Source organism: Scyliorhinus torazame, chromosome 6, assembly GCF_047496885.1.
Source record: "Scyliorhinus torazame isolate Kashiwa2021f chromosome 6, sScyTor2.1, whole genome shotgun sequence".
NCBI classification, from domain to species: Eukaryota; Metazoa; Chordata; class Chondrichthyes; order Carcharhiniformes; family Scyliorhinidae; genus Scyliorhinus; species Scyliorhinus torazame.
The window spans coordinates 107073222-107097164 of NC_092712.1; the positions used below are offsets into that span (position 1 = coordinate 107073222).

The window sequence follows — 23943 nt, forward strand, 5'->3', positions numbered from 1 at the left end:
TCCCTCATTTCCCTATATATGTCTGATACCTTACCGTCCCCCACCCATGTCTTTGAGATCACTCTGTCCTGCACCTCCTGCGTTGGGAGCTACGGGAATTCCCTCACCTGTTGCCTCGCAAAAGCCCTCAGTTGCATATACCGGAATGCATTCCCTTGGGGCAACCCATATTTTTCGGTCAGCGCTCCCAGACTTGCAAACGTCCCATCTACAAACAGATCTCTCAATTGTGTTACTCCTGCTCTTTCCCATGTTCCAAATCCCCCATCCATTCTCCCCGGAGCAAACCTATGGTTATTTCTTATCGGGGACCACACCAAGGCTCCTGTCTTACCCCTATGCCGTCTCCACTGCCCCCAGATTTTCAGAGTAGCCACCACCACGGGGCTTGTGGTGTCTTTCTTCGGTGAGAACGGCAACGGCGCCGTCACCATAGCTTGTAGGCTAGTCCCCCTGCAGGACGCCCTCTCCAATCTCTTCCACGCCGCTCCCTCCTCTTCTCCCATCCACTTACATACCATTGAGACATTGGCGGCTCAGTAGTACTCACTTAGGCTCGGTAGTGCCAGCCCCCCCCATTCCTACTACGCTGCAGAAATCCCCTTCTCACTCTCGGGGTCTTCCCGGCCCACACAAAACTCATGATATTCTTCTCAATCCTTTTGAAAAAAGCCTTCGTGATCACCACTGGGAGGCACTGAAACACAAAAAGGAACCTCGGGAGGACCACCATTTTAACCACCTGCACCCTCCCTGCCAGTGACAGGGATACCATGTCCCATCTCTTGAAGTCCTCCTCCATCTGTTCCACCAACCGCGTTAAATTTAACCTATGCAATGTACCCCAATTCTTGGCTATCTGGATCCCCAAGTAGCGAAAGTCCCTTGTTACCTTCCTCAGCGGTAAGTCCTCTATTTCTCTGCTCTGCCCCCCTGGATGCACCACAAACAACTCACTTTTCCCCATGTTCAGTTTATATCCTGAAAATTCTCCAAACTCCCCAAGTATCCGCATTATCTCTGGCATCCCCTCCGCCGGGTCCGCCACATACAACAACAAATCGTCCGCATACAGAAATACCCGGTGTTCTTCTCCTCCCCTGACTACTCCCCTCCACTTCATGGAACCCCTCAGTGCTATTGCCAGGGGCTCAATCGCCAGTGCAAACAATAATGGGGTCAGAGGACACCCCTGCCTCGTCCCTCTATGGAGCCGAAAATATGCAGACCCCCGTCCATTCGTGACCACGCTCGCCATCGGGGCCCTATACAGCAGCTGTACCCATCTAATATACTCATCTCCAAAGCCAAATCTCCTCAACACCTCCCACAAATAATTCCACTCCACTCTATCAAATGCTTTCTCGGCATCCATCGCCACCACTATCTCCGCTTCCCCCTCTGGTGGGGGCATCATCATTACCCCTAGCAGCCTCCGTATATTCGTATTCAGCTGTCTCCCCTTCACAAACCCAGTTTGCTCCTCATGGACCACCCCCAGGACACAATCCTCTATCCTCATTGCCATTACCATGGCCAGAATATTAGCGTCTACATTCAGGAGGGAAATAGGCCTATAGGACCCGCATTGCAGCGGGTCTTTTTCTTTCTTTAGGAGAAGCGATATCGTTGCCTCTGACATAGTCGGGGGCAGCTGTCCCCTTTCCCTCGCCTCATTAAAGGTTCTAATCAGTAGCGGGGCGAGCAAGTCCACGTATTTCCTGTAAAATTCAACTGGGAATCCATCCGGTCCCGGAGCCTTCCCCGCCTGCATGCTCCTAATTCCTTTCACTACTTCCTCCATTTCGATCTGTGCTCCCAGTCCCACCCTCTCCTGCTCCTCCACCTTAGGAAATTCCAGCTGTTCCAGAAAACACATCATTCTCTCCTTCCCATCCGGGGGCTGAGCTTCATATAACCTTTCATAGAATGCCTTGAACACTCCATTCACTCCCTCCGCTCCCCGCTCCATCTCTCCCTCCTCATCCCTCACTCCCCCTATTTCCCTCGCTGCTCCCCTTTTCCTCAATTGGTGGGCCAGCAACCTGCTCGCCTTCTCCCCATATTCGTATTGTACACCCTGTGCCTTCCTCCACTGTGCCTCTGCAGTACCCGTAGTCAGCAAATCAAATTCTACGTGTAGCCTTTGCCTTTCCCTGTACAGTCCCTCCTCCGGTGCCTCCGCATATTGCCTGTCCACCCTCAGAGGTTCTTTCAGCAACCGCTCCCGTTCCCTACCCTCCTGCTTTCCTTTATGTGCCCTGATTGATATCAGCTCCCCTCTAACCACTGCCTTCAGCGCCTCCCAGACCACTCCCACCTGGACCTCCCATTATCATTGAGTTCCGAGTACTTTTCAATACACCCCCTCACCCTTAGACACACCCCCTCATCCGACATTCGTCCCACGTCCATTCTCCAGGGTGGACGCCGTTCTTTTTCCTCCCCTATCTCCAAGTCCACCCAATGTGGAGCGTGATCCGAAATAGCTATGGCCGTATACTCCGTCCCCCTCACCTTCGGGATCAGCGCCCTTCCCAAAACAAAAAAGTCTATTCGCGAATAAACTTTGTGGACATAGGAGAAAAATGAAAACTCCTTACTCCTAGGTCTACTAAATCTCCATGGGTCTACTCCTCCCACCTGCTCCATAAAGTCTTTAAGCACCTTGGCTGCTGCCGGCCTCCTTCCAGTCCTGGACCTCGATCTGTCCAGCCCTGGTTCCAGCACCGTGTTAAAATCTCCACCCATTACCAACTTCCCCACCTCTAGGTCTGGGATTCGTCCTAACATGCGCCTCATAAATTTGGCATCATCCCAGTTCGGGGCATATACGTTCACTAAGACCACCGCCTCCCCCTGTAATTTGCCACTCACCATCACGTATCTGCCCCCACTATCCGCCACTATGGTCTTTGCCTCAAACATTACCCGCTTCCCCACTAATATAGCCACCCCCCTGTTTTTCGCATCTAGCCCCGAATGAAACACCTGCCCCACCCATCCTTTGCGTAGTCTAACCTGGTCTATCAGTTTCAAATGCGTCTCCTGTAACATAACCACATCTGCCTTAAGTTTCTTTAGGTGTGCGAGTACCCGTGCCCTCTTTATCGGCCCGTTCAGCCCTCTCACATTCCACGTGATCAGCCGGGTTGGGGGGCTCTTTACCCCCCCTTGTTGATTAGCCATCCCCTTTTATCCAGCTCCTCACCCGGTTCCCACGCAGCTGTGTCCCCCCCAGGCGGTGCCCCCCCGCCCCGCCCACCCCACCCCATACCAGCTCCCCCTTCTCCCCAGCAGCAGCAACCCAGTAAATCCCCCCCTCCCATCCCCCCCGCTAGATCCCCCACTAGCGTAGTTACACCCCCCATGTTGCTCCCAGAAGTCAGCAAACTCTGGCCGACCTTGGCTTCCCCCCGTGACCTCGGCTCGCACCGTGCGACGCCCCCTCCTTCCTGCTTCCCTATTCCCGCCATAATTATCATAGCGCGGGAACAAAGCCCGCGCTTCCCTTTTGGCCCCGGCCCCAATGGCCAACGCCCCCAACTCCTCCACCACCCTTCCTCCCTCCCCCACAACCTGTGGAAGAGAGAAAAGTTACCGGGTCGCAGGATTAACAACATAAAAATCATCTCTCCCCCCTTTTTTCCCCCCATATTCGCCCCACCACTTTGTCTCGAACGTTCTTTTTTAATAACCCACTCATTCCAATTTCTCTTCAACAATAAATGTCCACGCCTCATCCGCCGTTTCAAAGTAGTGGTGCTTCCCTTGATATGTGACCCACAGTCTTGCCGGCTGCAGCATTCCAAATTTGATCTTTTTATGAAGCACCGCCTTGGCCCGATTAAAGCTCGCCCTCCTTCTCGCCACCTCCGCACTCCAGTCTTGATATACGCGGATCACCGCGTTCTCCCATCTACTGCTCAGAGTTTTCTTTGCCCATCTTAGGACCATCTCTCTGTCCTTAAAACGGAGGAATCTCACCACTATGGCTCGAGGAATTTCTCCAGCCCTCGGTCTTCGCGCCATAACTCGATAGGCTCCCTCCACCTCCAGCGGACCCGTCGGGGCCTCCGATCTCATCAACGAGTGCAGCATCGTGCTCACATATGCCCCGACGTCCGCCCCTTCTGTACCTTCAGGAAGACCAAGAATCCTGAAATTCTTCCTCCTCGCATTATTCTCCAGCACCTCCAGCCTTTCCACACATCGTTTATGGTGTGCCTCGTGCATCTCCGTCTTCACCACCAGGCCCTGTATATCGTCCTCGTTCTCGGCAGCCTTTGCCTTCGCGACCCGAAGCTCCCGCTCCTGGGTCTTTTGCTCATCTTTTAGCCCTTCAATCGCCTGTAATATCGGGGCCAACAGCTCCTTCTTCATCTCCTTTTTAAGCTCTTCCACGCAGCGTTACAAAAACTCGTGTTGTTCAGGGCCCCATATTAAACTGCCACCTTCCGACGCCATCTTGGTTTTTGCTTGCCTTCCTTGCCGCTGCTCTAAACGATCCACCGCAATCCGGCCACTTTCCTCTCCTTTTTCCATCTGTATCCAGGGGGGATTCCCTTCTGGTTTACCGCACAGTGCTTTTAGCCGTTAAAATTGCCGTTGGGGCTCTTATTAAGAGCCCAAAAGTCCGTTCCACCGGGAGCTGCCGAAACGTGCGACTTAGCTGGTCATCGCCGCACCCAGAAGTCCGACAGCTTCAAATAACTAGGTGTGCACATCACCAACAAACTGTCCTGGTCCACCCACATTGATGCTATGACCAATAAAGCACTACAGCGCCTATATTTCCTCAGGAAACAAAGGAAATTGGGAGCAGTGCGGAAGTGGCTGCTGGGAGGTAAGTCTGTCCTTTAAAAGCACTTGTCTTTGCAGGGGCAGGCCAGTCGATTTCGGCGGGAGAACAGCTGGTGAGTCAGTTTCAGCGGGAGCAGTGCGGAAGTGGCTGCTGGGAGGTAAGTCTGTCCTTTAAAAGCACTTGTCTTTGCAGGGGCAGGCCAGTCGATTTCGGCGGGAGAACAGCTGGTGAGTCAGTTTCAGCGGGAGCAGTGCGGAAGTGGCTGCTGGGAGGTAAGTCTGTCCTTTAAAAGCACTTGTCTTTGCAGGGGCAGGCCAGTCGATTTCGGCGGGAGTGGAGCTGGCTGGTTAGTCAATTTCAGCAGGAGCTGAGAATTTTTTTTTTTAAATTAGTGTTTTAGGCGGGATCAGGAAGTCGACCCGCGGACTTCTGGGAAGTCCCTCACCAATACATTCTGGTGGAGAGGAAACCCGAGACACGACACGTGTAGTGTCTCCCATCCGCCCTCCTCCTCTAACCTAATAATAAAACCCATTGGTCTGAGGTAAGCACCATATTTTATTATATTATTATTATTTTTTATTAAAAATTTAATTTGGTTGTTAGCCAGATCTTGGTAGAAAGTTAGAGGAATGGCAGGGAAGGGAGTGCAATGTTCCTCCTGCAGGATGTTTGAGGTGAGGGGTGCAGTTAGTGTCCCTGCTGATTTTACCTGCAGGAAGTGCTGCCATCTCCAGCTCCTCCAAGACCGAGTTAGGGAACTGGAGCTGGAGTTGGAAGAACTTCGGATCATTCGGGAGGCAGAAGGGGTCATAGATAGCAGCTTCAGGGAATTAGTTACACCAAAGATTGGAGATAGGTGGGTAACTGTAAGAGGGACTGGGAAAAAGCAGTCAGTGCAGGGATCCCCTGCGGTCGTTCCCCTGAGAAACAAGTATACCGCTTTGGATACTTGTGGGGGGGGGGGGGGGGGACTTACCAGGGGTAAGCCATGGGGTACGGGCCTCTGGCACGGAGTCTGTCCCTGTTGCTCAGAAGGGAAGGGGGGAGAAGAGCAGAGCATTAGTAATTGGGGACTCTATAGTCAGGGGCACAGATAGGAGATTTTGTGGGAGCGTGAGAGACTCACGTTTGGCATGTTGCCTCCCAGGTGCAAGGGTACGTGATGTCTCGGATCGTGTTTTCTGGGTCCTTAGGGGGAGGAGGAGCAGCCCCAAGTCGTGGTCCACATTGGCACTAACGACATAGGTAGGAAAGGGGACAAGGATGTCAGGCAGGCTTTCAGGGAGCTAAGATGGAAGCTCAGAACTAGAACAAACAGAGTTGTTATCTCTGGGTTGTTGCCCGTGCCACGTGATAGTGAGATGAGGAATAGGGAGAGAGAGCATTTAAACACGTGGCTACAGGGATGGTGCAGGCGGGAGGGATTCAGATTTCTGGATAACTGGGGCTCTTTCTGGGGAAGGTGGGACCTCTACAGACAGGATGGTCTACATCTGAACCTGAGGGGCACAAATATCCTGGGGGGGGAGATTTGTTAGTGCTCTTTGGGGGGGTTTAAACTAATGCAGCAGGGGGATGGGAACCTGGATTGTAGTTTTAGGGTAAGGGAGAATGAGAGTATAGAGGCCAGGAGCACAGATTTGACGTCGCAGGAGGGGGCCAGTGTTCAGGTAGGTGGTTTGAAGTGTGTCTACTTCAATGCCAGGAGTATACGAAACAAGGTAGGGGAACTGGCAGCATGGGTTGGTACCTGGGACTTGGGAGTGACCACAATTCGGTGATGTTTACGTTAATGATGGAAAGGGATAAGTATACACCGCAGGGCAAGAGTTATAGCTGGGGGAAGGGCAATTATGATGCCATTAGACCTGACTTGGGGGGGATAAGGTGGAGAAGTAGGCTGCAAGTGTTGGGCACACTGGATAAGTGGGGCTTGTTCAAGGATCAGCTACTGCGTGTTCTTGATAAGTATGTACCGGTCAGGCAGGGAGGAAGGCGTCGAGCGAGGGAACCGTGGTTTACCAAGGAAGTGGAATCTCTTGTTAAGAGGAAGAAGGAGGCCTATGTGAAGATGAGGTGTGAAGTTTCAGTTGGGGCGATGGATAGTTACAAGGTAGCGAGGAAGGATCTAAAGAGAGAGCTAAGACGAGCAAGGAGGGGACATGAGAAGTATTTGGCAGGAAGGATCAAGGAAAACCCAAAAGCTTTCTATAGGTATGTCAGGAATAAGCGAATGACTAGGGAAAGAGTAGGACCAGTCAAGGACAGGGATGGGAAATTGTGTGTGGAGTCTGAAGAGATAGGCGAGATACTAAATGAATATTTTTCGTCAGTATTCACTCAGGAAAAAGATAATGTTGTGGAGGAGAATGCTGAGCCCCAGGCTAATAGAATAGATGGCATTGAGGTACGTAGGGAAGAGGTGTTGGCAATTCTGGACAGGCTGAAAATAGATAAGTCCCCGGGACCTGATGGGATTTATCCTAGGATTCTCTGGGAGGCCAGGGAAGAGATTGCTGGACCTTTGGCTTTGATTTTTATGTCATCATTGGCTACAGGAATAGTGCCAGAGGACTGGAGGACAGCAAATGTGGTCCCTTTGTTCAAAAAGGGGAGCAGAGACAACCCCGGCAACTATAGACCGGTGAGCCTCACGTCTGTAGTGGGTAAAGTCTTGGAGGGGATTATAAGAGACAAGATTTATAATCATCTAGATAGGAATAATATGATCAGGGATAGTCAGCATGGCTTTGTGAAGGGTAGGTCATGCCTCACAAACCTTAGAGTTCTTTGAGAAGGTGACTGAACAGGTAGATGAGGGTAGAGCAGTTGATGTGGTGTATATGGATTTCAGCAAAGCGTTTGATTAGGTTCCCCACGGTAGGCTATTGCAGAAAATACGGAGGCTGGGGATTGAGGGTGATTTAGAGATGTGGATCAGAAATTGGCTAGCTGAAAGAAGACAGAGGGTGGTGGTTGATGGGAAATGTTCAGAATGGAGTACAGTCACAAGTGGAGTACCACAAGGATCTGTTCTGGGGCCGTTGCTGTTTGTCATTTTTATCAATGACCTAGAGGAAGGCGCAGAAGGGTGGGTGAGTAAATTTGCAGACGATACTAAAGTCGGTGGTGTTGTCGATAGTATGGAAGGATGTAGCAGGTTACAGAGGGATATAGATAAGCTGCAGAGCTGGGCTGAGAGGTGGCAAATGGAGTTTAATGTAGAGAAATGTGAGGTGATTCACTTTGGAAGGAATAACAGGAATGCGGAATATTTGGCTAATGGTAAAGTTCTTGAAAGTGTGGATGAGCAGAGGGATCTAGGTGTCCATGTACATAGATCCCTGAAAGTTGCCACCCAGGTTGATAGGGTTGTGAAGAAGGCCTATGGAGTGTTGGCCATTATTGGTAGCGGGATTGAGTTCCAGAGTCGGGAGGTCATGTTGCAGCTGTACAGAACTCTGGTACGGCCGCATTTGGAGTATTGCGTACAGTTCTGGTCACCGCATTATAGGAAGGACGTGGAGGCTTTGGAGCGGGTGCAGAGGAGATTTACCAGGATGTTGCCTGGTATGGAGGGAAAATCTTATGAGGAAAGGCTGATGGACTTGAGGTTGTTTTCGTTGGAGAGAAGAAGGTAAAGAGGAGACTTAATAGAGGCATACAAAATGATCAGGGGGTTGGATAGGGTGGACAGTGAGAGCCTTCTCCCGCGGATGGAAATGGCTGGCACGAGGGGACATAACTTTAAACTGAGGGGTAATAGATATAGGATAGAGGTCAGAGGTAGGTTCTTTCCGCAAAGAGTAGTGAGGCCGTGGAATGCCCTACCTGCTACAGTAGTGAACTCGCCAACATTGAGGGCATTTAAAAGTTTATTGGATAAACATATGGATGATAATGGCATAGTGTAGGTTAGATGGCTTTTGTTTCGGTGCAACATCGTGGGCCGAAGGGCCTGTACTGCGCTGTATTGTTCTATGTTCTATGTTCTATGAAATTCGACATGTCCACATTGACCCTTAAAGCTTCCTATCTGGCTAGATCACAGCCTGGTATGGCAACTGTTTGGCCCTAGACGGTAAGAAACTAGAGTCATGAACACAGGCCACTCCATCACACGAACCCGTCTCCCCTCCATTAACTCTGTCTGCCCTCCTGTTGCCTTGGGAAAGCGGGCAGCATAATCAAAGACCATTCCCACCGGGGTTATTCTCTCTTCCAACTTCTTCCATCGGGCAGGAGATACAAAAGTCTGAGAACACGCACTAACAGGCTCAGAAACAGCTTCTTCCCCGCTGTTACCAGGCTCTTGCTGACCCTCTTATGGACTGAACTGATCTCTTCACACATCTTCTCTACCGAGTAGTACTACACTCCATACGTTTCACCCGATTCCTGTCTTTATGTATTTACATTCTGTATTTGTGTGTGTCCTATGTTTTTCATGTATGGAACGAACGGTCTGTACTGTACACAGAACAATAATTTTTACTGTACCTCGGTACACGTGATAATAAATCAAATCCAAATCAAATCCTTTGGCCTTTTCCTATTCACAAAAGGGGCAGATCTGTATACAAAGTGTTTTATTTAATTAAGAGAGTACGAATATCAAACTCACAGGGCAGTTTGGTGGCTAGCCATGGTGAGGAGTTTGGGACGTAACCACTTTTTGTTGCAGCAATAAGCAGCTGAACTCCAAGGGTGTAGCTGAACGTGATGAAGGCTACCCCATCTGCTTCTGAATATCCGGAGGTAAATGAGGTCTGGTTGGTAAAAATCTCAATGAAGGCTTTACCCAAAGGTTGATGTGTACTGGAATCACTCACATGGACTTTTAACGTCACCTCTGAAAAGAAAAGAGGAGGATACAGTCAGTAAGCATGGATTACAAAACTTTAGATTGAAAAGGTACTTTTGTCTTCACTGAAAAACATTTAACATGTGGTAGGCCCGAGGCACAATTTACAGCTGCTTTTTATGGTGCTCAGAATGATGATGTGCAACACAACACAAGTGAGACAGTGACTAATGTGCTTTTCTTAAAAGAAAAAGTTGCAATAACGAAAACACCAAGTGCTACAACAATAGCAGAGAGTTTAAACAGTATTAATGCATTCAAAGGGACAATGTCCCTGCACTTTCCGTTCTGTTAATCTATTGCTATTTCTTGCCAATTTTTGGAACCGATCTAAGCGATTAGTTTGTTTATTCAGTCATGGGGCAAACAAATGTGTGCAATGGAGCCACATGGTGTACACCAAGTTTGTTATTTTTTAATTCTTTTTCACGCGATGTGGGTGTCCCTGGCTAGTCCAGCTTTTAATCCCCATCCCTATTTGCCCTCTATTTTCAAATATTTTCTGTTTCAATTTTTTTTTCTTTAATCCATTGGTCTTACTGCCTGGGTCCAGCAGACTTAAATTTACATCTGCAGTTGTACCCTTCTTGTAGTTCTTTTTGGTGTCCGTTTTCCATATTTCTGCAACTGATAAAATAAGTGCAAAAAGACTGAATATAACTTCCACTGAAATTTCAGTATTCATTATTTTTGATCGGATCTGATTTTAAATAAATAATCTTTATTGTCTCAAGTAGGCTTACATTAACACTGCAATGAAGTTACTGTGAAAAGCCCCTAGTCGCCAAATTCCGGCACCTGTTCGGGTACACGGAGGGAGAATTCAAAATGTCCAAATTACCTAACAGCACGTCTTTTGGGACTTGCGGGTGGAAACCGGAGCACCCAGAGGAAATCCACGCAGACACAGGGAGAATGTGCAGACTCCACACAGACAGTGGCCCAAACCCTGGCGCTGTGAAGCAACAGTGCTAACCACTGTGCTAACGTGCCCCCCATGTACATGTGCATGTACAGTTAAATCTTTGGAGGAGGCACTCCCAAAAAAAGACACCTACAAAGAAAAGGTGCTCGGACACTCAAATAACTTTAATGGTAAAATATATAGGACGTATGCGGAGACCACGAACAATCATAAATGACAAATAAAGGGGAGCCTACAATGCACCAAGCTCTTCTACAACTATAATCACGGGATAAGGTTCATTGAACATGTTCACTGATTAAGGATTACTGCTGGTCAAACTTGCAGCTAACTTTCTCCCCATCCTCAAATCCTCGCGAGGTCAGAATATATGGGTCAGTTATATATTCTGATACCAGTAGGTTTTGTGAAAAAAGAAGCTTTTGTGGAAGGAAGAGCTCTTTAACCATCATTCATAATGGCAGCAAAACCACACTCTGGCACAGTTCTTTACTGGGAGTACCTGGAGAGAAGTTTCTATTCCTTTGTGGAAGTTATGTGAAAGAACTTTCCATTAAACTGAATATTTAAAAAAACACAGGGCGCAATTCTCTCATACTAAGTCCCGACGCCGGAGTGAAAAGTGTTTCACTCCGGCGTTGGAGGCCGTTCCCTGCCCCCTATTCTCCCGCCCCCCGGGGGGGGGGGGGGGGGGGGGCGAGGAGTGGCACTGCGTCATTTACGCACGCCGGGCCTTGGCGCCGCATAAAAGCGGCGCTGCGTAAATGACGTGACCGGCGCCGCATAAATGACGTCACCCGTGCATGCGCGGTTGCCGTCCTCCCCGCAAGAAGATGGCGGATTGATCTTGCGGGGCAGCGGAAGAAAGGAGGTCCTCCTTCAGAGAGGCCAGCCCGCCAATCGGTGGGTACCGATTGCGGGCCAGACCCCTTTTGAGCCCCCCCCCACCCCCCCCCCCCCAACAGGCCGCACCCCCCCCCCCCCCCCCCAGCGTTCCCGCGCTGTTCCCGCCGGCGGGAACCTGTCGTGTTGGGCAGGCCGCTCGGCCCATCCGGGCCGGAGAATCGCCGCTCGCCCATTACCAACGGCAAGCGTCGATTCTCCCAGCGGCCAGCCGTGATTTGCGCCGTGCCAGTTTGGGGGGGGGGGGGGGAAAGAGAGAGAATCGCGTGCGGGTGCTGGGATGGCGTGGCGGGACTCGCGCGGCACCGGGGCGAGGAGGGGGAGAATTCCGCCCACAGTATATTGAGTAGCCATTTTGAAATTCAGGAAAAATGCATACAAAAAGGGATAGCTGATGCAAATCGGTACGGTGTCTGAAATTTCCAAGTTTTTTTGTATTTCCTAGGTGTGGGGTCTTTAATGTGATATCTTGCGCCCCTCTGGGTGGCAGATGTTAGCAGTATGGAGCACTAGACAGACAATATAAATTTCAGCACGAAGGTCAGACACAGCATGGATTGGATTCCAGGTAAAAACTCATTGCTTACAATAAACAAACACACCTTATCCCAGTCAAAAAAAAGACAAACTACACAACAGTGCAACAGTTCTACTTCACACTTACAACTTTTGTGTAATTCATAAGAAGGGAAATAAACTTTAAAGCAATTGAACAAAGATGCACAGGTTAGGTGGATTGGCCATGCCAAATTGCCCTTAAGTGTCCAAAAACGTTTAGGTGGGGTTACTAGGTTACAGGGATAGGGTCGAGGTGTGGGCTTAAATAAGGTGCTCGTTCCAAGGGCCTGTGCAGACTTGATGGGTCGAATGGCCTCCTTCTGCACTGCAAATTCTATGATTTTAAGATATACTTGAATTTAGGAAGTGCCTCAGGGCATTCCAAAATGCTCCACAGCCAACAAAATACTTTTGAAGAGTAGTCATATTTATAATATAGGACTCAACATTAGTGCTGAATAATGGATAATTTGTGCTGTGGACTCAGACATTACGAATTAGGAGAATTAAATATATATCTAAAATATGGCCTTATAGCTATTGTCATTTAGCAGACTAGCAGAAAATATTTTTCAAATTAATATCACATTAGACATCCTGGGAGGAACAAATCTTTTCAGCTGGGGTGAATTTCAAATCAGTTTTCGAAAGGTGAGAACACTGTATTCTGGTCCCCTGCCAGAATAGCTATCTCCAGCTTACTGTGCAGATTTAAGCACCAGAAGGATGTCTATTATGAATATTTAGGTCTGGGTAGGAATTAAGTTAAGAGCTAGCTTTAAGTTGTTGATGGATCTCTGTCTATTCGGAACCCTGGATATCCGTTATCCCTTCTCGGTTCCCAAATAACAGAGGTCAAGTCTGTTCTTAAGTCCACTTGTACTTTATTTGTCAGCTGTGATACTGGTAAACTTGTTTTCAATACAACATTTAGGAAGTTCCGACAAGCCCTGCAGCAAGCTGGTCAGATTGATCGTCTTTAGTGAATACAGTAGTTGAGTTTTCATTCAATTACAGATCGTGGTAATTCTTCAAATCATAATACACAGGATAATATAACTAAGTGATTTAAACAAAAGAAAGATGGCGATTTAGCAAAAGCAAGCAGCAAAGGCATAGGTTTCAGAAATATAGATAGGGTGATTCCGGAATGGGTTTTTCCAACCCGGTAAGTGATTCTGAAGGAGGTTATTATCTTAAGGTCTGGCCTCCTTTTTACTTCTGATTGGCTTTCAGTAATTTATGATTCACTCAATTCGGCCAAACTGTCTGTCCATCAATTTAAGAGATAGATGTAGTTAAATATATTGGTGCCAATTTCCCATTCCATCGCTTGCCAATTTAATTTGAAAAACACAGTTTTCGTTAAGAAATTATCAGCCCTAGACTGGCTGTTACTATCGAAACGAGACGACAAGTACTGGACAGCCGCCCAGTTTTTAACCATATAACGGGGCCTTTTAGCTAGTTGACGTCACTGACCTTGCAATCTCAAGCAACTTGCTAATGTGAACCCTAAGAAATTACAGAAATTAGAGTGTATGATCTGGATTAACCCTTAGTGGATTCCCAGCTATTGTTGCACTGAAGTAATGCTTAATATGATTATAGTTAATTATTTTTAATGAGTTCTCAATTAAACCTCTATCATCTTCCCTTACTCTCATGGCTATAGCGGACTAGAAAAGTCAATTTTTATCAGTTGTATGCCACCATTCAAATTATTACCGATTCCTTTTCTTGAAAAATGAAATAAACATGAAAGTTGCCAAAGTCCCTGAGACCATAGGCTGCTCTCCTTTGTGAGAGAGCTGACTGGTGGTGATTTAACCTGAGGATCACCACACCTCAGGCAAGGGACAAGGTTGGTAAATAAGGCGGGGGCCTAATGAATAACCTCAGCCGGTAGAGAAATTGAACTAACGCTGTTGGCATTGCACTCCATCACACACCAGCCGTCCAGCTAACTGAGCTAGAAAACAAAAATAGCAATGAAAGACAATAGAACCATGATTATTTTATAGGACTAATAACCAAAAGGCTTGGACTAATGATCTGGTGAATCGAGTGCAGATGCCACCAAGGTGGCTGGGAAACAAGTTAATTACATCAAATTTGAAATAAAAACCTAGTATTAGTAATGGTGACCATACATTTTAACAAAAATCCATTGGATTCACTTTTCCCCTTTATGGGAGGAAATCTGCTGTCCTTACTCAGTCTGACCAACATATTACTCCAAACACGGTTTTCAGCAGACGAGAGAGAGAAACCCAATGCAAGGGAATAAACCCTTGTATTGTGGGCTGCACGGCAGCACAGTAGTTAGCACAGTTGCTTCACAGCTCCAGGGTCCCAGGTTCGATTACCGGCTTGGGTCACTGTCAGTGCGGAGTCTGCACGTTCTCCCCGTGTGTGCGTGGGTTTCCTCCGGGTGCTTCAGTTTCCTCCCACAGTCCAAAGATGTGCAGTTTAGGTGGTTTGGCCATGATAAATTGCCCTTAGTGTCCAAAAACGTTGGGTGGGATTGCTGGGTTACGGGGATAGGTTGGAAGTGTGGGCTTAAGTGGGGTGCTCTTTCCAAGGGCCGGTGCAGACTCGATGGGTTGAATGGCCTCCTTCGGCGCTGTAAATTCTATGAAACCTCATCTTATCAATCTTCCAGATATGGGGCGGGATTCTCCGCACCGAAATCGCGTTGGGCGTGGGGGCGGAGAATGGCCGTTTGCGCGGGAATCGTAATGGGCGCAGCTGAAGCGATTCTCTGGTCCCCGGAGAAACGGCGCGAATCGCGCGTCGTCTACGCAGGTAGGGGACCATTGACAGAGCCCCCCCCACCCACCAGCGCGATTCTCCAAGTGTAACTGGCCGACAGCGTGGTTCCAAGCACATATCGACCCTCAGGAATCTCGGGTGGTGGCTGCGTCTCAGCCTGCGGCCGCCCTGGTGGGGGGGGCAGGGGGATCCTTCGCCGGGGGTGCTTCATGGACTGCCAAGCAAGTGATTGGGCGGCAACGATCCTCGAGCGCGCGCGATCTTGGGGGGGACCTACTTCTTGGACCAGAGTCCACGGTGTGAGTTTGCCATGTCGCACGGCGCGGCCTCCGCAGGCCGCCGTGCGCATGCGCGGACTCCCGACCGGAAGTGCAGGGCCCCGTATCCAGAGCCAGAGCTGCAAGGAGCACTCCGGGGTCCTGCTAGTCCCATACAGGTTGGAGAATCACGTTGGACTTTCTTAAGGAGTACACATGGTGTAAATGGCCTGACTGCCACCTCTTACTGACCACTTTACCAAACCCCTTTATTTGTTCATCGAAGAAAAGGCAAATCCCAATCTAATTTTTGGTCTCACTAGCAACCTGCTTCCCCTTCCCATCACCAGCACCATTATAGAAATGTTCACTGACTCCCTCATATTTAAAATCAAGAACATCCATTGAGCCATCTGTGTCTCCTGTACCCCTCACTGCACAAGCCCTGAACGACTATTCCAATACCAGTTGTTAATTTGGATTATTATACCAGATATTTTCCCCAGGTTCAGCATCATACGGGTGACATGGTGGCAAAGCGGTTAGCACTGTTGCCTCACAGCTCCAGGGACCCGGGTTCAAGTCCAGCCTCGGGTGACTGTGTGGAGTTTGTACGTACCCCCAGTGTTTGTGTGGGTTTCCTCCGGGTGCTCCGGTTTCCTCCCTCAGTTCAAATATGTGCAGGTTAGGTGGATTGGCTATACCAAATTGCCCCTTAGTGTTCAAAAGGTTAGGTTGGGCTACAGGGATAGGGTGGAGGCATGGTCTTAAGTAGGATGCTCTTTCCAAGGGCCGGTGCAGAGTAGATGGGCCGAATGGCCTCATTCTGCACTGTAAATTCTATGATCCTACGATCACAGGCCACCTCAGTAAATGAGCCTTTACTTGCTGAATATCTGAGTAAATGTAGGAATCCAGCAGTCAAGCAGATTAGGATGCCTTAGGTTAGTTTATTCTGATGTTCCAGACATACACATATTCTCATTAGGATTCATTAATGAGATGGGAAAACATGCACTCAGACTGTGGATTCAGTAATGGACTAATGGTGGTGAGAGTAGAGTGGTTTAGTAATGAAAGCTTTGCTACCAATGTTGGAAAAAGGAGGGGTCAAAAAGACCAGAACCAAAGGACCGCAAAGAGGCAACAAGGTAGGACAAGAATGCAAGAGGTGGCAGAATGGGGTTGGCGGTGTTTCAGGAGCAGAGGTGTTGGGGGTGAAGACCTTTAAACCCTTGGCAGTGATCCTGCCAGCTTTTCTGTGCCACCTGGACAATTTGGCAGTGCCACGGTGTCCATGTTCCAGGGGAGGGCCACCCAGGGGCCTACGATGGTCCGGGAGACCCTGCCCATGGCCCGGGCGACCCCCCCCCCCCCCCCCCCCCCCCCCCCCCCCCCCGCCTGGGAGACCCTGCCCATGGCCCGGGCGACCCCCCCCGTGCCATTCTGCCTGGTCCATGTTTGTGTGGACCAGTACTGAACAGCACCCGGCTGAGGACTACCTGGGAGACTGGTAGATCTTTGGTGAGTTCGCTGAAGCCAGGTTATAACCGACTTAAGCGAGCGCGGCTTTGTCATGCCATTATGGGCGGGGTCCTGATCCTGATGCTTCGCAAGATCTGGACAATGTCGCCAAGTATATTGGCTGCTGGGAAGGCTGCAGGAGCTTCTCCAAGCATGTACCGGCTGTGCCGTACTCCCAGTCGAGCGCAACGTGACCAGAAGATCGTGCCCCTTATACTTGATGCACTAGGAGACAATAATCAATCTGAGTTAGCAAAGAGCAGGAGCCGATAGGCTCACAGCTTTCTCCTGTATCCTTCACCCCGCCTAAATAAAATAACTTCTCCTTTCAGTCATGTAGTCCGTTTCCTCCAGCCAATCTCTTTGATTTTATTAGGTTTCTATCAACCTATTCCCCACATGAATAGAACACTCACTCACATTCAGGAGGAAAAATACAAGTTGTTGACTTGACAATTAAATGTCACTCATAAATTATAACTATCCCCCTGCTCTTCCCATCTATTTGCAAATAGATTTTAGCAACGCTTGCAGTTAAAACTGGTGTATCTATGGCAACACTCTTAGAATACGGTAGTATGAATGAAAAAGGCCCCATGGAGAATACATGCAACATAACTAGGGTGGCTCCACTCAACCTACCCTTTTCCATTTAATATGCTGAGGCCTGACTATACTCAAGGGAGGGGGGGTTATTATAACCATAGCAACATAAAGGTTAATTACCAGAAACCACAAAGCAGAAGCTGTAATAGGAGCTTCAAGATGACAGATTGCCACCAGAACAAAGGGAAGTCCTGCAGAGAAACACTGAGCAAAGAAAAATCAGTGGGGTAACATTCGCTACAAATAGGGATGCGATGATGCGGTGTAACAGTAAAAAAAACCTGACCTACTCCTGACCAAGCAGGATTTGAAAATACTGCAAATTTGGAGGTTAGTGCAATATACTGGTGGCAAAACACTGCTGACTTTGAAGCAATAAGCAGCGCCATCAGCTGAAAGAGGTCACTGTCCACACCATTACAGAAAGCTTTACAAAGTTCATTTTTCAAAAACATCTCGGCCACACTACTATCACAGCATGGGAAGAAATAGCAGGGGCTTGGGTTCAATTTTCTCCAGGTATAGGGGTGGTGCTGGAGAACAGGCAAAGTGCAACGGTTTGGTCGGAGTTCAAGTAATTACCAGCTTCATTTTGCATGCCACCGTTCCGACCTATTGCAGATTTCTTTTCTTAATAAAAGGAAAAGAAACATGAAAGTTGCCGAAGTCCCAGAGGACTCTCGGCTGTTCCCTTTTTTTGAGAGAGCTGGCGGGTGGTGGTTTAACCCGAGGGTTACCACACCGCAGGCAAGGCTGGTAAGTAAGGAGGGGTTTTAATGAATAACCTCAGTCGGTATGGTAATTAAACCCTCGCATTTGGCGTCGCTCTGCATCATGAATCATGAACCAGCCGTCCAGTCAACTGAGCTTAAAAAAGGGAAGGATAGCCAAAGTAATTGCAGGACAGTCAACCTGACCTCAGAGATGGGCAAATTATTGGAAAATACTCTGAGAAAGAGTATAAATTATTTAAAGAGACATAGACTAAACAAGGACTGTCAGCATGGATTTTTTTTAAGAGAAGGTCGTGTCTGATTAACTTGATTGGACTTTTTGTGTAAGTAATAAGGAGGGTCAATGAGGGTATTGCATTTGATGTGGTCTATATGCATTTTAACAAGAATTTTGAAAATTAAAAGCTCATGGGATCAACGTGAAAGTAGCAAGGTGAATCTAAAATTGCCTTAGTGACAGGATGCAAAAGGTAATTGTCAACAGGTGTTCTTCCAAATGCATTCCCCCGTGGCTATGAACTAGGACCCTTGCCGTTTGGTAAACACCAATGATAGGTGGTATCATTAAGGTGTTGTAGATCACTTCCGGTTGCGGCTATGCGGAGCGAAGCCGCACGATTCGGCAGCTCCCGCTATCACGGACTTTCGGGCTCGCTAGAAGAGCCCCAACGGAACTTTTTTCGACGACAGCCCGTGGGGAAGGGAAGAGAGAGGTCCCCCTCCAACTTCTATGAAACGGACCAGAAGTGCAACGGCCAAAAAAGCGGCATTGGAGCAGCGGGAGAAGAGAGGGGATAAAAACAAAATGACGGCGGCCAGGGACAAAGCGGAGCTGCAGGAGTTCATCAAGCGCTGCTTCGGGGAGCTGCGCGAGGAGATGCGCAAGGAGATGCTGGCGCCTATGCTTTCGGCAATTGAAGGACTAGTGATCACCCAGAAGGTCCATGAGGTTAAGATCCAGGAGGTACAGAAAAGAGTCAGTAATAACGAGGTTGAGCTCTTGGGCCTGGCGGTGAGAGTGGAGCAGAACGAGGCGCTACACAAGAGATGGGCGGGAAGACTTGAAGACCTGGAGAACAGGTTGAGGAGAAAGAATCTGCGGATCCTGGGTCTCCCTGAAGGAGTGGAGGGGGTCGACGCCGGGGCATACGCGAGCACGATGCTTGGGGCGATGATGGGCGCGGAGGCCCCTTCGAGGTCGCTGGAGTTGGACGGGGCACACCGGGTGCTGGCGAGGAAGCCCAAGGCAAATGAGCCGCCAAGGGCGATGGTGGTGAGGTTTCACCGGTTCACGGACAGAGAGTGGGTCCTGAAATGGGCCAAGAAGGAGCGGAGCAGTAAGTGGGACAATGCAGAGATCCGAATATACCCGGACTGGAGCACGGAGGTTGCAAAGCGGAGAGCGGGTTTCAACCGGGCCAAAGCGGTGTTGCACTGGAAAGGAGTAAAATTCGGAATGCTGCAGCCACCGCGACTGTGGGTCACATACAAGGGCCAACACTATTACTTCGAAATGCCTGAAGAGGCGTGGACCTTTATACAAACCGAAAAGTTAGACTCTAACTGAGGGTTTGTGAGGGTGGGGGGGATGTTTGAGGTTTGATGTGTGATGGTTGTTGTATATAGGGGGTCAATCACGCGTAGGAAATGTTACATGGGCTGGGGGAGAGAGACAAGGCCGCGACAGGAGCTGCGCCAGAAAGGGCGGAGCGGGCTTTGGAAAGCGCAGGGTTTTTCCCGCGCGCGGGAAGAAAGGCGGGAAGGGGGACGAAGGAACGCATATTGATTGGGAGACTCCCACACGGGGAGGTCAATGGGACGGCGGGGGAAGCCTGGGTCAGCAGGTGTCAGCTGACTTACGGGAGTGATATGGGGGGAGCAAAAAAGCTAGACAGGGGTCTAGCGGGGAGGAGGAAAAAGGGTTGCTGCTGCACTGGCCGAAAGGGAATGGGACACAAAAGAGGTGGTCGGGACGGGGGTCCCCCGTTTGGGGGACTGGAGGGTGAGGGAGGCGTGGACACGGGACTGGCCCAGAAAAGGAGATGGCTAGTCAGGGGGGGGGGGGGCCTCCAATCCGGCTGATAACGTGGAACGTGAGGGGCCTGAATGGGTCGGTGAAGAGGGCTCGAGTGTTCGCGCACTTAAAGGGACTGAAGGCAGATGTGGTCATGCTCCAAGAGACACACCTAAAGGTGGCGGGCCAGGTCAGGTTAAGAAAGGGATGGGTAGGACAGGTATTCCACTCGGGACTGGACGCAAAGAATAGAGGGGTGGCAATATTGGTGGGAAAGCGGGTGTCATTTGACGCCAAGACTATTGTAGTGGACAATGGAGGGCGATATGTAATGGTGAGCGGTAGGCTGCAAGGGACGTGGGTGGTGTTGGTAAACGTATACGCCCCGAACTGGGATGATGCAGGATTCATGAAGCGCATGTTGGGGCGCATTCCGGACCTGGAGATAGGAGGCCTGATAATGGGAGGGGACTTCAATACAGTGTTGGATCCAGCACTGGACCGCTCCAAATCAAAGACTGGAAAGAGGCCGGCGGCAGCCAAGGTGCTTAGGGGGTTTATGGATCAGATGGGGGGAGTTGACCCATGGCGGTTTGCAAGGCTGCAGGCCAGGGAATTTTCTTTCTCCTCCCATGTACACAAAGCCTACTCCCGGATAGACTTTTTTGTTCTGGGCAGGGCGATCATCCCGAGGGTGGAGGGGACGGAGTATTCGGCCATAGCCCTTTCGGACCACGCCCCGCACTGGGTGGAACTGGAGCTGGGAGAGGAGAGGGACCAACGCCCGTTGTGGCGGCTGGATGTGGGACTGCTGGCGGACGAGGTGGCGTGTGGGAAGGTGAGGGGGTGTATCGTAAGGTACTTGGAGGCCAACGACAACGGGGAGGTGCGGGTGGGGGTGGTGTGGGAGGCGTTGAAGGCGGTAATCAGGGGAGAGCTAATCTCCATTAGGGCTCATAGGGAGAAGACAGAGGGCATGGAAAGGGAGAGGTTAGTGGGGGAGATTTTGAGAGTGGACAGGAGATACGCAGAGGCCCCGGAGGAAAGATTACTTGGGGAAGGACAACGGCTCCAGACGGAGTTTGACCTGTTGACTACAGGGAAGGCGGAGGCACAGTGGAGGAAAGCGCAGGGGGCGACCTACGAGTATGGGGAAAAGCCAGTCGGATGCTGGCACACCAGCTCCGTAAGCGGATGGCAGCGAGGGAAATAGGAGGAGTCAAAGATGGAAGGGGAGCCACGGTTCGGAGTGCGACAAAAATAAACAAGGTATTTAAGGCCTTCTATGAAGAGCTGTACAGATCCCAGCCCCCAGCGGGGGAAGAGGGGATGAGACGATTCCTAGACCAACTGAGATTCCTGAGGGTGGAGGAGCAAGAGGTGGCTGGTTTGGGGGCACCAATTGGGTTGGAGGAGTGGAGCAAGGGTTTGGGGAGTATGCAGGCGGGGAAGGCCCCGGGACCGGACGGGTTCCCGGTGGAGTTCTACAGGACGTACGTAGACCTGTTGGCCCCGCTACTAGTGAGGACCTTTAATGAAGCAAGAGAGGAGGGGACCCTGCCCCCGACAATGTCGGAAGTGACAATTTCTTTGATCCTAAAGCGGGACAAGGACCCACTGCAATGTGGATTGTACAGGCTGATCTCGCTCCTCAATGTGGATGCAAAGTTGCTGGCAAAAGTGCTGGCCACGAGGATCAAGGACTGTGTCCCGGGGGTGATCCATGAAGACCAGGCGGGATTCGTAAAGGGCAGGCAATTAAGCACTAACGTGCGGCTGCTCTTAAACGTGATGATGATGCCATTGGAGGAGGGAGAGGCGGAGATAGTGGCAGCTATGGACGCGGAGAAGGCCTTTGACCGAGTAAAGTGGGAGTACCTCTGGGAGGTGCTGCGCAGGTTTGGGTTCGGGGTAGGGTTCATCAATTGGGTTAAGCTCCTTTCCAGCGCCCCGGTGGCGAGTGTAGTGCCGAACCGGCGGAGGTCGGAGTACTTTCGACTGTACCGAGGGACGAGGCAGGGGTGCCTCCTGTCCCCCCTGTTGTTCGCATTGGCGATCGAACCATTGGCCATGTCATTGAGGGAGTCTAATAAATGAAGGGGGGTGGTCCGAGGGGGAGAAGAGCATCGGGTGTCGCTATATGCGGATGACCTGTTGCTGTACGTGGCGGATCCAATGGAGGGGATGGTGGAGGTCATGCAGACTCTAAGGGAGTTTGGGGAGTTTTCGGGCTATAAGCTCAATGTAAGGAAGAGTGAGCTCTTTGTATTACAGGCAGGGGACCAAGAAAGAGGGATAGGGGACCTAGCGCTGAGGAGGGTGGAGGAGACCTTTCGGTATCTGGGGATCCAGATAGCCAGGAGTTGGGGGGCCCTACATAAACTGAATCTGACGAGATTGGTGGAGCAAATGGAGGTGGACTTCAAAAGATGGGACATGTTACCGCTCTCACTGGCGGGTAGAGTGCAGTCGGTCAAAATGGTGGTCCTTCCGAGGTTTCTGTTTGTGTTTCAGTGCCTTCCTATCGTGATCACCAAGACCTTTTTTAAGAGAGTAGGTAGGAGTATTATGGGGTTTGTGTGGGCGAATAAGACCCCGAGGGTAAGGAGAGGGTTCCTGGAATGCAGTAGGGACTGAGGAGGGTTGGCGCTGCCAAACCTAGGGAGCTACTACTGGGCAGCAAATGTGGCGATGATCCGCAAGTGGGTTATGGAGGGAGAGGGGGCGGCATGGAAGAGGATGGAGATGGCGGCCTGTAAAGGAACGAGCCTGGGGGCGTTGGTGACGGCACCGCTGCCGCTCTCGCCGACAAAGTATACCACGAGCCCGGTGGTGGCAGCAACGCTAAGGATCTGGGGCCAGTGGAGACGGCACCGGGGTGCAATGGGAGCATCGGTGTGGGCCCCGATCAGGGGTAACCACCAGTTTGGCCCGGGGAAGGTGGACGGGGGGTTCCAGAGCTGGCATCAGGCGGGGATTAGAAGAATGGGGGACCTGTTCATTGACGGGACGTTTGCGAGCTTAGGAGCACTGGAGGAGAAGTTCGAGTTACCCCCGGGAAATACCTTTAGATATATGCAGGTGAGGGCTTTTGTGAGGAGACAGGTGAGGGAATTCCCGTTGCTCCCGGCACAAGAAATTCAAGACAGGGTGATCTCGGGTGTATGGGTCGGGGAGGGGAGGGCAAGGTGTCGGCAATACACCAGGAGATGAAAGAGGGGGAAGCGCTGGTAGAAGAGTTGAAGGGCAAATGGGAGGAGGAGCTGGGGGAGGAGATCGAGGAAGGTCTGTGGGCTGATGCCCTAGGTAGGGTTAATTCCTCCTCCTCCTCGTGTGCCAGGCTCAGCCTGATACAATTTAAGGTGGTTCACAGAGCTCACTTGACGGGGGCGAGGTTGAGCAGGTTCTTTGGGGTAGAGGACAGATGTGGAAGGTGCTCAGGGAGCCCGGCGAACCATGTCCACATGTTCTGGACATGTTCGGCACTGGAGGGGTTCTGGAGAGGAGTGGCGGGAGCAATATCTCAGGTGGTGGAAGTCCGGGTCAAGCCAAGCTGGGGGCTAGCAATATTTGGAGTAGTGGACGAACCGGGAGTGCAGGAGGCGAAAGAGGCCGACATTCTGGCCATTGCGACCCTAGTAGCCCGGCGAAGGATCTTGCTAATGTGGAAGGAGGCGAAGCCCCCCAGCGTGGAGGCCTGGATAAACGATATGGCTGGGTTCATAAAGTTGGAGAGGATTAAGTTTGCCTTGAGAGGGTCTGCGCAGGGGTTCTACAGGCGGTGGCAACCGTTCCTAGACTATCTCACGGAGCGTTAGCAGCAGCAGCAACCTGGGGGGTTCTTTACCCAGAGAGTAGTGGGGGCATGGAATGCACTGCCTGTGGAAGTAGTTGAGTCGGAAACATTAGGGACCTTCAAGCAGCTATTGGATAGGTACATGGATTACGGTTAAATGATATAGTGTAGATTTATTTC

At 50.4% G+C, this 23943-nt stretch overlaps 1 protein-coding gene across 3 annotated transcripts in view; it reads right to left on the reverse strand.

The window, feature by feature from the left end:
* The window catches only part of fam171a1 (family with sequence similarity 171 member A1), a 283483-nt gene that overhangs the window by 104777 nt on the left and 154763 nt on the right, over window positions 1-23943 (reverse strand). For all 3 annotated transcript variants that reach the window (XM_072508664.1, XM_072508663.1, XM_072508665.1), the window contains exon 2: window positions 9432-9659. In XM_072508664.1, coding sequence (XP_072364765.1) covers window positions 9432-9659 — 228 coding nt within the window. The remainder of the gene's footprint in view (window positions 1-9431; window positions 9660-23943) is intronic.